The sequence below is a fragment of the Trachypithecus francoisi genome, unplaced genomic scaffold, assembly GCF_009764315.1.
Source record: "Trachypithecus francoisi isolate TF-2019V2 unplaced genomic scaffold, Tfra_2.0 Lachesis_group16, whole genome shotgun sequence".
Taxonomy (NCBI): Eukaryota; Metazoa; Chordata; class Mammalia; order Primates; family Cercopithecidae; genus Trachypithecus; species Trachypithecus francoisi.
The window spans coordinates 87,355,898-87,369,478 of NW_022681461.1; the positions used below are offsets into that span (position 1 = coordinate 87,355,898).

The following is a 13,581-nucleotide window of genomic DNA, read 5'->3' on the forward strand; positions in this document are numbered from 1 at the left end:
GTTCTAGAAGATATCACGGGCCTTGGTTTATGGTCTTACATGATTTTATCCAGCTTAGACATGGTAAAAAGAGAGTATTCAGATCCATTCCATTGACCCACAGATAAGATGGCCATCAGCTTGGAACATGAGTAGATTAACTTGTGGGTAGAAGAGCCCATCTTACTGGAATTTATGTGAACAGGCAGGGTGAAAAGGAGGAGCTCCAATGAACAGGCTGAGGGAAGGCTCCTATTCCCAAAATGGTGATGTTGGAGTTGTACATTATTTCTTAATGAGAGAATTTTTGTGCAGTGAGGGCATGCATGCAATTCTGGAATTCCAAATAGCAGAGCTGCAAGTATGGTTTTAAAAGTGATGAAATATGAAGATATCAGCTCACTAATGGAAACATTGCAAAGGAATGAGGTACAATAGTGCTGTGTGTTACAACATCGTGGTTTAGAATTGATTCAAAATGTTGGCTTACTGTGGTGAATTGGATTTTCTAAGGACATTACTCAATTTCAGCACACAGGAACCTCAAAGAACCTAATGGAGACGAGAATTATTTTTTCCCGTGTGGCTTCTGAGACAGCACATCTTACTGCCTTGCGGATGTCTGTTGGTTTTCCTTCTGCTGTTTGTAATACTGATAATCAGTTTCTTCTCTGTTACAATTGCCTATGGTCTACTTGATTTTTTTTTTTTTTTTTTTTTTTTGGAGGTGGAGTTTCACTCTTGTTGCCCAGGCTGGAGTGCAATGACACGATCTCTGCTCACTGCAACGCCGGCCTCCCGGATTCAAGCGATTCTCCTGCCTTAGCCTATCGAGTAGCTGGGATTATAGGTGCCCGCCACCACGCCCAGCTAACTTTTTGTATTTTTAGTAGACACGCGGTTTTGCCATGTTGACCAGGCTGGTCTCGAACTCCTGACCTCAGGTCATCCAACCAACCTCGGCTTACCGAAGTGCTGGGATTACAGATGTGAACCACTGCACCCAGCTATCTAATTTTATGGAGGCCTATAATCCAGATGTTGAACCAAACACTTCTGATGATGAAAGAAGATATAAAATAGGAAATTAGGCAACTATTTCAGTGTTTCTTTTAAACATGTTGTTAGCAGGTCTAAACCCATTACTGGGTCCTAGGCAAAAGCGGCTTACTTCTCTATTCTTTTTTATACAAGCTTTAGAGAATTGTTCAGAGACCAATTGGGATTGCTTGGAGAAAGGGAAGGTGATGGTGATTTAACTGTATTTCTCTTACATCAATGGAAAAAACAGAAGCTGATTTTACAATGGCAGTTTGGCAGCTCAGTGAAATTACTCAAAGGCAATTACTGGCAATTCAGCATTCCTCAGTAATTCCGGACACTGAAGAAGATTTCCAAGCACAAACTCTTTACTGCCTGGGTGTCCCAGTACCTTTTGAGACTGCAGAATAACATGAATGACTTAGATTCTGAAAGTAGAAAATCAACAACAACTGTTAACACCAGGTGTGTTCCAAAGAACTGAATGGCAGAATCTGCGGGGCAAAAGCAGAAAGAAATGATTTTTCAGAGATCCGTCTTCTCCAGCAAGTTCTTCTGCATTCTTTCTAGAAACATTCTACTGCTGAGAAAGCAGGCTACTCCTCACCTATTCCTTCTTGGGCTAAAGATCTTAGAGTTAGTTGCTCGTCTTGATTTGGGAAAAATAAAGTAAGGAATATTTCTATCATCGAACTCAGCATAGAATAATCTATTTGATAAATTCTTTTTGAGGTACCATTTAAAAATACTTTAATTTTTGTAATTTCAATAGTTTTTTTTGGGAACAGATGGTGTTTGGTTACATGAGTAAGTTCTTTAGTGGTGATTTCTGAGATTTTGGTGTACCCATCACCTGAGCAGGGCATACTGTACCCAATCTGTACTCTTTTATCCTTCACCCCCTCCCACCCTTTCCCCGAGTCCCCAAAGTCTGTTGTATCAATCATTTTTTAATTTTTCTTGGAGATGGAGTCTTACCCTGTCACCCAGGCTGGAGTGCAGTGACACAATATTGGCTGACTGCAACCTCCGGCTCCCGGGTTCAAGCGATTCTCCTGCCTCAGCCTCCCAAGCAGCTGGGATTATAGGTGTGTGCCACCACACCTGGCTAATTTTTGTATTTTTAGTAGAGATGAAGTTTTACTATGTTGGTCAGGCTGGTCTTCAACTCCTGACCTCATTATCTGCCCACCTTAGCCTCCCAAAGTGCTGGGATTACAGGTGTGAGCCATCACACCCAGCCTGTTATATCATTCTTATGACTTTGTGTCCTCATAGCTTAGCTCGTACTTAAGATATTTGATGAATTATTAATCAGCATCATATTTTGATCTCAATCTCATATTTTATAATAATAATTATTATATACAAAACATTTTTTTCCAGCTAAATAACCTGAACTGTATTCTTTATAGGGAAAACTCCATTTTAGATAACTGCCTAGATTGGTCTATGTGCTGTGCTAAAGAGAAGGGAGGCTGATTTCACCACAGCAAACGGAAAGACCTCCCTACAAGTGGATCCATCCAACGGTGCAAGGCACTGCCTGGGCAGGAGACGAGTGCCTTGTCACTGGAGGTATGCAAGTTGAAGGAAAGATATTGTTGATGGTAAGTCATTGGATCTTATGATCTATTACAGCCCTGAAGTTGTTCATTTCCTTTAGCACATTTTTTGTTATTTTTACATACTGAATATGTACCTTGGTTTATTGGTTTTGTTTTGTTTTGTTTTGTTTTTAAGGTAAATATCATGTGCAAGGTTTCCCGCCAGGTCTCCAGATGCACATTTCCAAGTTCTTCCAAGTCTGCCTTTACTTGATCAGAAAACCTCATATGTGCACAGTGCAACAAATTGAGATGCATAGCAAATTTCAGAAACAAATATGATTAGTCTCCAACATTCACCCTAGGCAAGCCTGCTGCTCCGTGCACTGCTGATTCTTCAAGCAGCTGCAGAGTGCGTGTGCAAGGGTGTTTTGTATGCAGTTGTGGGTGTGGGTAGCTTTAAGTTTGAGACACAGTATGGGAGGGGTGTGTGTGGGTGGGTGGGGGAAGCCTGGAAGAAGAACAGGTAAGAAGAGTGTAGGTCTGTGGTGCTTCCTGCAAAATTTAATTTCTTATGAAACCGTTGGCACATGTAAAATGAGTTCTATAAAGCTTGACAATTGTTTCTTTTTCTGAGAAATAAGCTTTCCACGAAAATTGAGTTATGGCTCCAATTAAAATAAACATACTCCAGAGCTGACGGAAACTAGAAATTCAGATCAGCAATGATGGTGGTGTCTGCAGAGTCAGCATTTTCCACGTCTTTATCCATGAGAGGTTCACAGAAGGCCCCACTTCCGATCCCAGCTGAGAGGGACTCTTCCTCCTCTAGGCCCCAGTAAAACCCATTGATCGCATCCCTAGCACAGGGCTCACCTTGTCTTTATTGCCTTCCTTTGACAGACATGGCTTATCTCATCAAGCTGTGAACACTGCAGAGGCAGGAACCCCCCCTACACACACACGCCCCAGGTAGCACCAGCGCAGGCTTGCAGACAGGAGGCAGGACCGGCTTACAGACAGAGAATGAAGAGGATGAAGGCAGGCCAGACTCTGGGAAAAGCGGACTAACGGTGTCCAAAGGAAATTTCATTCATGCATCAAACACTAACAGAGGCCTGTGCTAGGTTCTAAGGAAAGAGAGGCAGTACTACATGCTCTATGTCAGGGTGGGGGTGAGGAGCAGACAGGCTAGCTAACACCGTTAGTGTCACTGTCAGTAGCATGGGAACCTCCTATGATGCTCATAGAAAGCGGAGGAAGGAAGGGTGCTTTCTGCTCATAATGAGTCAGGGAGAGCTTCCCACAGGATGTATCTGAACTGGGTCTTGGAGGATGAGAAAAGGAAAAGGATATCCCAAACAGGGAGAAAACCATGTGCAAAGGCCAGGAGGCCAGAAGGGAAAAGCATGCCCAGAGCATTTGGGCAGAACCAGCCCACCGGCCAAGAGGCCATGTGAGGAGTTGGGGGATGCGCTAGAGAGGCAGCTTGTGCGAATCAGGAAGGGCCAGAGGTCTGCACAGAGCTAGGGTGTGTCCTGCAGGCAGTGGAGCCCTTGATCTTTTCTCAGTAGCCAGGGCAGGGGCTGACGAGAGCTTGCTACAAGAAGGTGAACTGGGCAGGAGGCTGGAGGGTGGGTGGAGAGAATGGGACAGCGACAGGGAGCCCAAGGCCACCGTAAGAGTGAGAAGAGATGAGTCCAGCTCAGTGGGGAGAGAAAGGTGAGAGATGTGGAGGTCAGACTGGGCCATCTTGGCACTGACCAATCATAGCAGGAAAGGGAGGGAAGGAGGAGTTAGAGAAGATTCCATTTCTGGCTCTAGGTGACCACGTAGATGGCAATGCCATTCACTGAAGTTAGGGACACAAAAGAGTGGGCAGGGAAGGTGCTGAGTTCAGGCTTGGGCATGATGAGTCCCATGATGGGGACATTCAGCAGAAGTGGCCAGCAGGGGATTTCAGAAGGCCAGGGGGTCAGTCACATAAGAGGCAAGGTCAGGCTTAGGGATCAGAGAGAGTAGTGAGGGCCCGGTGGCTCCCATGTGTTAGGACCCTCCCGTGTTCCCCGTACCTTCTCCCCTTTCATCCCAGGAAGGCCGGTGGCTCCATCAACTCCAGGCTGTCCCTCGGGGCCCTGGGGAACATCAGTGAAAATCAACCCACAACATTTCTGCTAAGAATCATGTACACATGCTTGCTAGAAAAGGAGGGCAGGGTTGGGAGGCAGGTGAGGATGGTGGGCCCAGGGCCTCATGTCAGGTGCAAGACAGGAACCTAGTCCTTGGCCCAGGCTGGGTCACTGCTGACTGTGCACCTGTGGTTAACAGTCCTTCACTCTCTGGATCACATTTCCTCCTCTATGGGGAAGTTAGAGGCAGGGTTGGACCACATGGTCTCCAGGGGTCTCCTACCCCAGACCCAGCCCTGATGGCCTATGATTCCAAGATTCTTTATGAATCTGTGTCTCCCATACAGATGCTTCTTGACTTACAATGGGGCTATATCTGATAAACCAATTGTAAGTTGAAAATATCTTAAGTCCAAAATGCACTCAATACACCTAAACTACTGAACATCATAGCTTAGCCTAGCCTACCTTAAACATACTCAGAACACTTCCATTAGTCTATAGTTGGGCAAAGTCATCAAACACAAAGCCTATTTCATAATAAAGTGTTGAAAGTGAAAACAGAATGGCTGCAGGGGTACTCAAGGTACAGTCTCTACTGAACATGTATCACTTTGCACCACTGTAAAGTCAAAAACATCTTAAGTTGAACCATTTGTAAGTAGGGGACCATCTGTACTGATTATGATAAAGCAGCAAAACAATATGTAGGATGGTGTTTTTCTTGGCTGCTGCTTCTTTCAAATCTCAGCAATGATTCAGATGAGGAGGATTTCTGTTTACAAACAGCTAGCTGCTCTCTCCTCATCGTGAAACTTGGACAGTGCTGGGTATTGCCATCTGTACACCCCTCCCTGGCTAAAGGAAGTCCCACAATCGCAGAGATGGGGAGAAGACTTCAGTTGCTCACCGGGGGCCCGGGTTCACCAGCACGTCCATCCTCTCCAGGAGATCCAGGGGGTCCCAGGAAAACATCAGTTCCTGGTTTTCCCGGAATCCCAGGTAAGCCAGGTGGCCCTGGGGGCCCTGGAGGACCCTAAAAACACGGAGACTCTGTTAGAAACAGTGGGGGAATACCGAATGAGATACTGAATATATGTGCTTCCTACATTCTCTCAAATTCTTACAACAATCCTACAAGTAGGGTTTGGTGTTCCCACTGAGCAGATGGGGAAACTGAGGCTCAGTGAGACCATGCGACTCAAGGGCTCTCAGACACACAGCTAATTAGTAGGAGAACTGGGATTTGAATCTAGGTCTTTCTGAGCCCATCATAGTGTGTTTTCTCCCAAAAGGCTGAATACAAGAAAGACCCAATTAGTTGGAATACTGAGAGGTACCCTGGCGAACTTAGTTTTCTGATTAACTGTGAGGTCAGTCAAAAACTGCTTGTTGTGTAGCCTTGTTGTTAAAACTCTTCCTGAAGTGCACTAGTGTTTTTAGACCATTGCTGGGTTGGCTGATCCCACCAGGCTGGGAGATTCATTTGACTCCCACTCCATTTAACTACGGAGTCCAGAACCCTTCTAGCCCTGGCCATGAGGAGTGGGCAGAGGAGGAGCCAAGTGGAGCTTTCAACCAGGGATTCAGCACAGGCGCTCAGGGACAGAGGCACCAGCTGCAGCTAGAGAAGGAAGAAGCTCCCCAGGGGGCAATTTCAGAAAGGACTGGTGGAGTCCCAGCCTTGGCAGGAGGCCAGGGGAGCAAGAGGCACCAAAGAGAAAGAGTAGTCTGGAGAGGGAGGCAGGGAGAGGGTGCATAAGGGAAGGATATTTCAGGAAGGTTCTGGAAGCTGAAGTAGAATATGCCACCCAGAGACAAGGCCAGCAGTTCTCTTTAATGAATAGGGTGAGAGGAGGGGGAGGGAGGATCGAAAGCCAATTGGCAGGGGTGAAGGGCACTGGGCACACCTGCTGCAGGGCAGCCTACTCCAGAAGCCCACCAGGAAAAGGAAGAAGGTGGGGCGAGGAGGTCCTGAAGATAAATGTAGGCTCATACTCACTTACGATGCAACTGATCAAAGTGGACAATTTCAAACATATATACAAGTACAGGGAAAAGCAGAATGAACCCCCACGAGCTCACCGCCAACAACCCCAGAGGCGGCCAGTCCGGTTTCATCTGTCCCCCGCCCCAATGTCCCTCCCTCTGGGGTTATTTTGAAGGCAGTCCCAGACACCAGGTCGTGTTCTCCTTCACACTCACTCTCAGCAACTCCTCACTGCCCACCAGGTCACCAGAGCCAGAGCCGACGTCCGAGCCCCAGCCCAGGCCAGAGCCCTCTGCCTCTGCTCCCACCTGGAGAGAGAAGAAATTTCCACAACTTGCATTTAACTGCCAGACTCCAAGGACAGCCACATCGCTGAAAGTTTTCTCCAAAATGGGGAAATTTTTCCTATATACCGTAGCCCAATAACTTCTGCTCCCCATTTTCTGACTTTTCTCCCACTCCCCTCTACAGCTACTCTTCTTCCTTGCCACCTCCCAGCTGTGCAGCCCACTCATGTCCTCAGCCTCCTTTCCTGCCTTTCAATTCCCGACTCATCCTTCAAGGCCCGATTCCACAGTCTCCTCCTCCACGAAGCCCTCCCTACCCGTTTCCAGGCAGAATTCTTCTCTCCCTTCTTGGTGCTCCCACTAGCCTCTGTCAAGTTCTCAATGAGATGCTAGGACCACCTGACTTGAAGCTTAGTTGTGCATGTGTCTGTCCGCTTCTCTAAACTAGGGCTCCTCAAGAGCCAGCCCAAACCTGGGACACATTGGGCGTCCAGAGTCCAGCAGGAGGCTGAGCGCCCAGAGAGCCCTCAGTGCATACTTGAATGGCATCAAATGTATCTGAAGAACAAGGGGAATCTCCAAGACACCTTTCTGGTACTTAACTCCTGAAGACAGGAACCAGGCAGGGCCTAATTTATTCATTGAATGTGTGTGTACTGAGCAGCCCTGAGAGGCACCAAGGAAGAGCTGGGTTTCGGGGTTACAGCTGTGTTTAGGAAGGTCACAGTGGTGGGCGCATGTGTGTGGGGGAAGGGAAGTGGTGATATGGAGGCAGAGAGACCAGTTAGGAGGCTGGTGCCATTGCCCAAGAGAAGAGGAGGAGGCACTACACAGCTAGACTCAGGGGGACTTGGGGACACTCTGGACAGGGCTGGGGAAGCGAGTTGACTATTCAAGGATGTTTCTCTCTTGCTGACCAGGTAGATGGGGTGCCATTCCGAGAGATGGGGAACCCAGGAGGAGAAGCAGGTCTGAGGCACAGGTAATGAGTCCAGTTTGGGAAGTGTTGAGTTTGAAGAACTTCTGAGACACTCAAGGTACAGGATTTAAAATGGATAGAAATCAGTTCTGCTGCTGCACACGGCAGAGTCCTAGCAGAGGCAGAAAGCCCTGGGGTCTGACTGCAAGATACTTTGGGGTCCAAAAAGGAGAGTCCTCAGCCTGTGGCTGTTTTGGCTGCATCCCTGGTCTTACACCTGTGTGTGTGATAAGCCTGGATGGAAATCTCACCGTGGGTCCAACAGGCCCAGAAGGTTCAGGTGGGCCAGGAATCTCCTCCCCAGCATCACCCTAAAGAGAACAAAATGTTCAGTGAAGTGCTGGAACCCTGTTCCTTCCATCTCCCCATCTTTCTGTAGAAATCATGCTCATCTTTAAAATCAGGATCACACAGGAATGAAAAATGGCATTGTCCTTCGCAGAGACAGCTCAAGGGAATGCCTTGTCCCACCCCAGAGCTCAGAAGCCCTTTGTTTCTGAGCCATACTTGGAGGGCACGGGCTGTGGTGGAAAGAGGTGACCAGCATGAGCATGCATCGCACACACCCTCCCTTCTTCCAGGATTTATCTCCACCCTCTGGTCTGGGCCCTGCTAAGGCACCAGTGCCCAGGCCCAATGTGGACTCCCCTGAAGCCTGCCCTGTCCACCTGCTCCTCCCACCAGGGCCTGTGACCTTTACAGCAACATCATTGCTCGCAGCCTGCCCCTCTGGGACCATGTGCCCCTCAAGGGCAGGCACAGTGCCTGAATCACCTCCAGGTCCCAGCACCTGGCACAAGGCTGGTGCCCCAGAAAATGCTTTTCAAATGACAGAAGCACACATTTGGAAAGGAGGCAGATGAAAGAAAATGACAGAGTGGCATCCCAGGAGGTTTTGGCTGTCAAAAAGTGCCCAGAGAAGTGGCTTCTTTGACAAAGTGACAGGATGGCCAGATCCGCCAAAAGGAGAGTGGAAATGTCCACAGTCAAGTCCCCAAATCTGTGTGTTGTGAGGCCTTCTCCCAGAGCCTTCTGCTGCACCCCAGAGCCCTGCTGGCATCTGAAGTCCACTGAGATGGCCAGAGGCAGAGATAAGTGAGGACACCGCCTTCCCCAGCCCCGGCCCTCCCTTCCCCACACCCCAGTGGGCACTCAGGAGGTCCCAGGATGGGAGCATCATCTGCCGCAAGGAATGGCCTCCATGCAGCCTGGAGGGAGGCGAGGCAGGCAGAGGACCAGGGTCACGGTGGGGATGAGAAGGCTCCCAGAGGCAGCCAAGTTGCCCCTATGGCCAGAGCAGGCTCCTTGGGCAGGATCTCTTGACTGGGGTCACTGTCAACACATCCCCTTGGGAACAGCTTAGCACCAACAGGTGTTTTGGTAAGAGGAATTTGTTATTCCTGCGGTGACTGACACCAGCTAAAGCACTTCCATAAACATCCCCTCATGCCACCCCATACCAGAGGGTCATCATCACCACCCCCATTTTACAGATGGAGAAACTGGAGCAAATAAATAGTAAAGAACTTTCAGGAGATCCCACAGCTACAAAAAGGCAAACCTAGGCCTGTGGTCCTCAGAAGCTCTTGTCTGCCCAACATTTTCCCAGGAAGAAAATCAGGGGCAGAGCCCAGAGCTCAGACACAGAAGTGAAGAAAACTGGCCGCAGATGTGTGGCAGAGCCAGGTTTGGAATCACAGGACCCTTTGATACTCCATAGAGAAGCCAAGGCCCACGGAGGTCAAAGGACTTGGCCACAGTCACCAGGTGGTGAGAAGAGACTCGGCCAGAACTGCCCGGTGCCCTTTTCATGATTCTCCCAGACCTACAAGTTCATTTCTTTTGGGGTTAGCCCTCTTGCTGCTTCTGCGATCCGCTTGATCAGAGTGGACTAAATCAAACCCAAATAACATGCTTAGGACACCTGATCAGGAGCCAAAGTGTTCTCCAGGATAGTCACAGCACAAACCTTTTCTCCTTTGGGCTCAGCCTGTCCTTTCATTCCCACATGTTCTCTTTGAGCCTAAAACAAGAAGATTTGGTTAAAACATGGCCACAACATATTTGGGACATGGGGCTGCTGAGTTCTGACCACATTCCCTGGTCCTGGTCAGTGAGCTGTGCATGAGCTAGGGTTTGCACTGGGCTGAAGTCAGTGAGCCCCGTGAAGAGAGAGGCTGCCTGATCACTGCAGCATCCCCTGCACCGGCAGATAACAGGCTCTCAGTACCTATTTGCCAAATGACTAGTGGGAAGAGCCTGGCATTTGACACACCTGACAATCAGTCTTCTCTCTCACTTGTGTTCCACAACACAGATTTTTAAATATATTACTTCATTTCCAGGGCAACATTCTCCATATATTTGCTAAGATCTATTAGTCAGTCCTTAGAAATGTAATGACATCATTGTGACCAGTGTGGACTTTGCTAATCAACTTCTGGCTCTCGTCTGAAGACAGTGGTTGTAGACAGTGCAGAAAACCAAAGCACCAAAAAGTCCAGAGACAAAGGCTCTCACTCCTACTGGACCCCTAGGAGCTACGTGATCTTGAGCAAAGCTCTAATCCTTTTTGGGCCTCATCTGTAAAATAATTCTAGACAGCTAATTTTTTGAGCATGTACTATGTGCTGGGTCATGTTTTCCATGTATAAACTCATTTAATCCTCACAAATCAAGAGGTAGGTTCTATAATTATGATTCCCATTTTATGCATGAGTCAACTGAGACAGAGAGAAGTGAAGAAAATTGGCCACAGATATGTGGCAGAGCCAGGCAAACTATACTGCCATGGTGACTCTGAGATTCAAACTGACCTAGAGTCACCATGCAGTATAGCTTGCCTGGCTCTGTCACATATCTGCCAATACTGATCCTAGAGGCCAGGTGCAGTGGCTCACGCCTGTAATCCCAGCACTTTGGGAGGCTGAGGCAGCTGAATTAGCTGAGGTCAGGAGTTCAAGACCAGCATGGCCAACATGGTGAAATCCTGTCTCTACTAAAAACAAACAAACAAGCAAACAAAAAAATTAGCCGGGCCGTAGCAGCACATGCCTGTAATCCCAGCTACTCTGCAGGCTGAGGCAGGAGAATCGCTTGAGCCTGAGAGGCGGAGGTTGTGGTGAGCCAAGATCACGCCATAGCACTCTTGTCTGGGCAAGAGAGTGAGGCCCTGTCTCAAGAAAAAAACAAACAACAACAACCAAAAAAAAAAAAAAAAACCACAAAAAAAGCTGATCCTGGAGATATCCCAGGGTGGGTGCCTTCTTGACAATCTTGTGCTTTTAGACTCTGCTCAGGAATCAGGGCATTCATCTGAATTCGTTGCAGATCCCTTACGTGGGGACTTAGCAGGAATCTGTCTTCATCAGACATCAACCATGTCTCTGTTTCTCTCTCTCTTTCTGTCTCTCATTCTATCTCTAACTCCCTCTGTGTCTCTGTCTCTCTCTCTCTCTTCCTTCTCAGAGCTTTAAAAAATCTATCGTAAAAATTGTAAGCCACCACAGTGGAAAATGTATTAAACCACAATGTATTAAAAAACTAACAACTTTCCACAGTTCCACCACTTTGAGGCAAGTTGCCAACATTTACAAAGGATATTTCCTCTAGTGTTTTTGCATGTGTGTATTTTTAAATAGTTAACCACACAATATACTCAGATTTATAACCAGCTTCTTTCACTTAACATTATATGCTAAGCGTTTCCCCCATCATTAAATATTTCTAACAAGTATAATTTTATTAGCTACATAATGTTCCATTGTTTGAATATACTTTTTTTGATGCTCATTATTTTATTATTATTATTATTTTATCATACTTTATGTTCTAGGGTACGTGTGCACAATGTGCAGGTTTGTTACATATGTATACATGTGCCATGTTGGTTTGCTGCACCCATTAACTTGTCATTTACATTAGGTATATCTCCTAATGCTATCCCTCCCCACTCCCCCCACTCCACAAAAGGCCCCAGTGTGTGATGTTCCCCTTCCTGTGTCCAAGTGTTCTCAATGTTCAATTCCCACCTATGAGTGACAACATGCGGTGTTTGGTTTTCTGTTCTTGCAATAGCTTGCTGAGAATGATGGTTTCCAGCTGCATCCATGCCCCTACAAAGGACATGAACTCATCCTTTTTTATGGCTGCATAGTATTCCATATAAAATTTGGCTCCATAGTATTCCATATAAAAATTCCATTTTTAGATTTTCAATAACAAAAAATTTAAAAAATGGCCACATTGCCCAAGGTAATTTATAGATTCAAAGCTATCTCCATTAAGCTACCAATGACTTTCTTCACAGAATTGGAAAAAGCTACTTTAAAGTTCATATGGAATCAAAAAAAGAGCCTGCATTGCCAAGACAATATGTGCCACATTTTCTTAATCCAGTCTGTCATTGATGGATATTTGGGTTGGTTCCAAGGCTTTGCTATTGTGAATAGTGCCGCAATAAACATACGTGTGCATGTGTCTTTACAGCAGCATTATTTATAATCCTTTGGGTATATACCCAGTAATGGGATGGCTGGGTCAAATGGTATTTCTAGTTCTAGATCCTTGAGGAATCGCCACACTGTCTTCCACAATGGTTGAACTAGTTCACAGTCCCACCAACAGTGTAAAAGTGTTCCTATTTCTCCACATCCTCTCCAGCACCTGTTGTTTCCTGACTTTTTAATGATTGCCATTCTAACTGGTGTGAGATGGTATCTCATTGTGGTTTTGATTTGCATTTCTCTGACGGCTAGTGATGATGAGCATTTTTTCATGTGTCTGTTGGCTGCATAAATGTCTTCTTTTGAGAAATGTCTGTTCATATCCTTTGCCCACTTTTTGATGGGGTTGTTTATTCTTTTCTTGTAAATTTGTTGGAGTTCTTTGTAGGTTCTGGATATTAGCCCTTATATGCAAATCAATAAACATAATCCAACATATAAACAGAACCAAAGACAAAAACCACATGATTATCTCAATAGATGCAGAAAAGGCCTTTGACAAAATTCAACAGCCCTTCATGCTAAAAACTCTCAATAAATTCGGTATTGATGGAACATACCTCAAAATAATAAGAGCTATTTATGACAAACCCACAGCCAATATTATACTGAATGGGCAAAAACTGGAAGCATTCCCTTTGAAAACTGGCACAAGACAGGGATGCCCTCCCTCACCACTCCTATTCAACACAGTGTTGGAAGTTCTGGCCAGGGCAATCAGACAGGAGAAAGAAATAAAGGGTATTCAATTAGGAAAAGAGGAAGTCAAATTGTCCCTGTTTGCAGATGACAGGATTGTATATTTAGAAAACCCCATTGTCTCAGCCCAAAATCTCCTGAAGCTGATAAGCAACTTCAGCAAAGTCTCAGGATACAAAATTAATGTGCAAAAATCACAAGCATTCTTTTACACCAGTAACAGACAAGCAGAGAGCCAAATCATGAGTGAACTCCCATTCACAATTGCTTCAAAGAGAATAAAACACCTAGGAATCCAACTTACAAGGGATGTGAAGGACTTCTTCAAGGAGAACTACAAACCACTGCTCAATGAAATAAAAGAGGACTCAAACAAATGGAAGAACATTCCATGCTCATGGATAGGAAGAATCAATATTGTGAAA

At 46.3% G+C, this 13,581-nt stretch overlaps 1 protein-coding gene across 5 annotated transcripts in view; it reads right to left on the reverse strand.

Moving 5' to 3' along the window:
* The window catches only part of COL15A1 (collagen type XV alpha 1 chain), a 131,075-nt gene that overhangs the window by 41,029 nt on the left and 76,465 nt on the right, over nucleotides 1–13,581 (reverse strand). For 4 of the 5 annotated variants that reach the window (XR_004443649.1, XM_033237989.1, XM_033237988.1 and 1 more), the window contains 5 exons: nucleotides 9,922–9,975; nucleotides 8,204–8,263; nucleotides 6,902–6,994; nucleotides 5,607–5,732; nucleotides 4,640–4,702 (listed from right to left, as the gene is read on the reverse strand). Coding sequence is in view for 4 of the 5 variants with exons in the window: in XM_033237989.1 (XP_033093880.1) it covers nucleotides 4,640–4,702; nucleotides 5,607–5,732; nucleotides 6,902–6,994; nucleotides 8,204–8,263; nucleotides 9,922–9,975 (396 nt within the window). In the remaining variant the exon portion in view is untranslated. The remainder of the gene's footprint in view (nucleotides 1–4,639; nucleotides 4,703–5,606; nucleotides 5,733–6,901; nucleotides 6,995–8,203; nucleotides 8,264–9,921; nucleotides 9,976–13,581) is intronic. The other variant, XM_033237990.1, reaches the window with a different exon arrangement.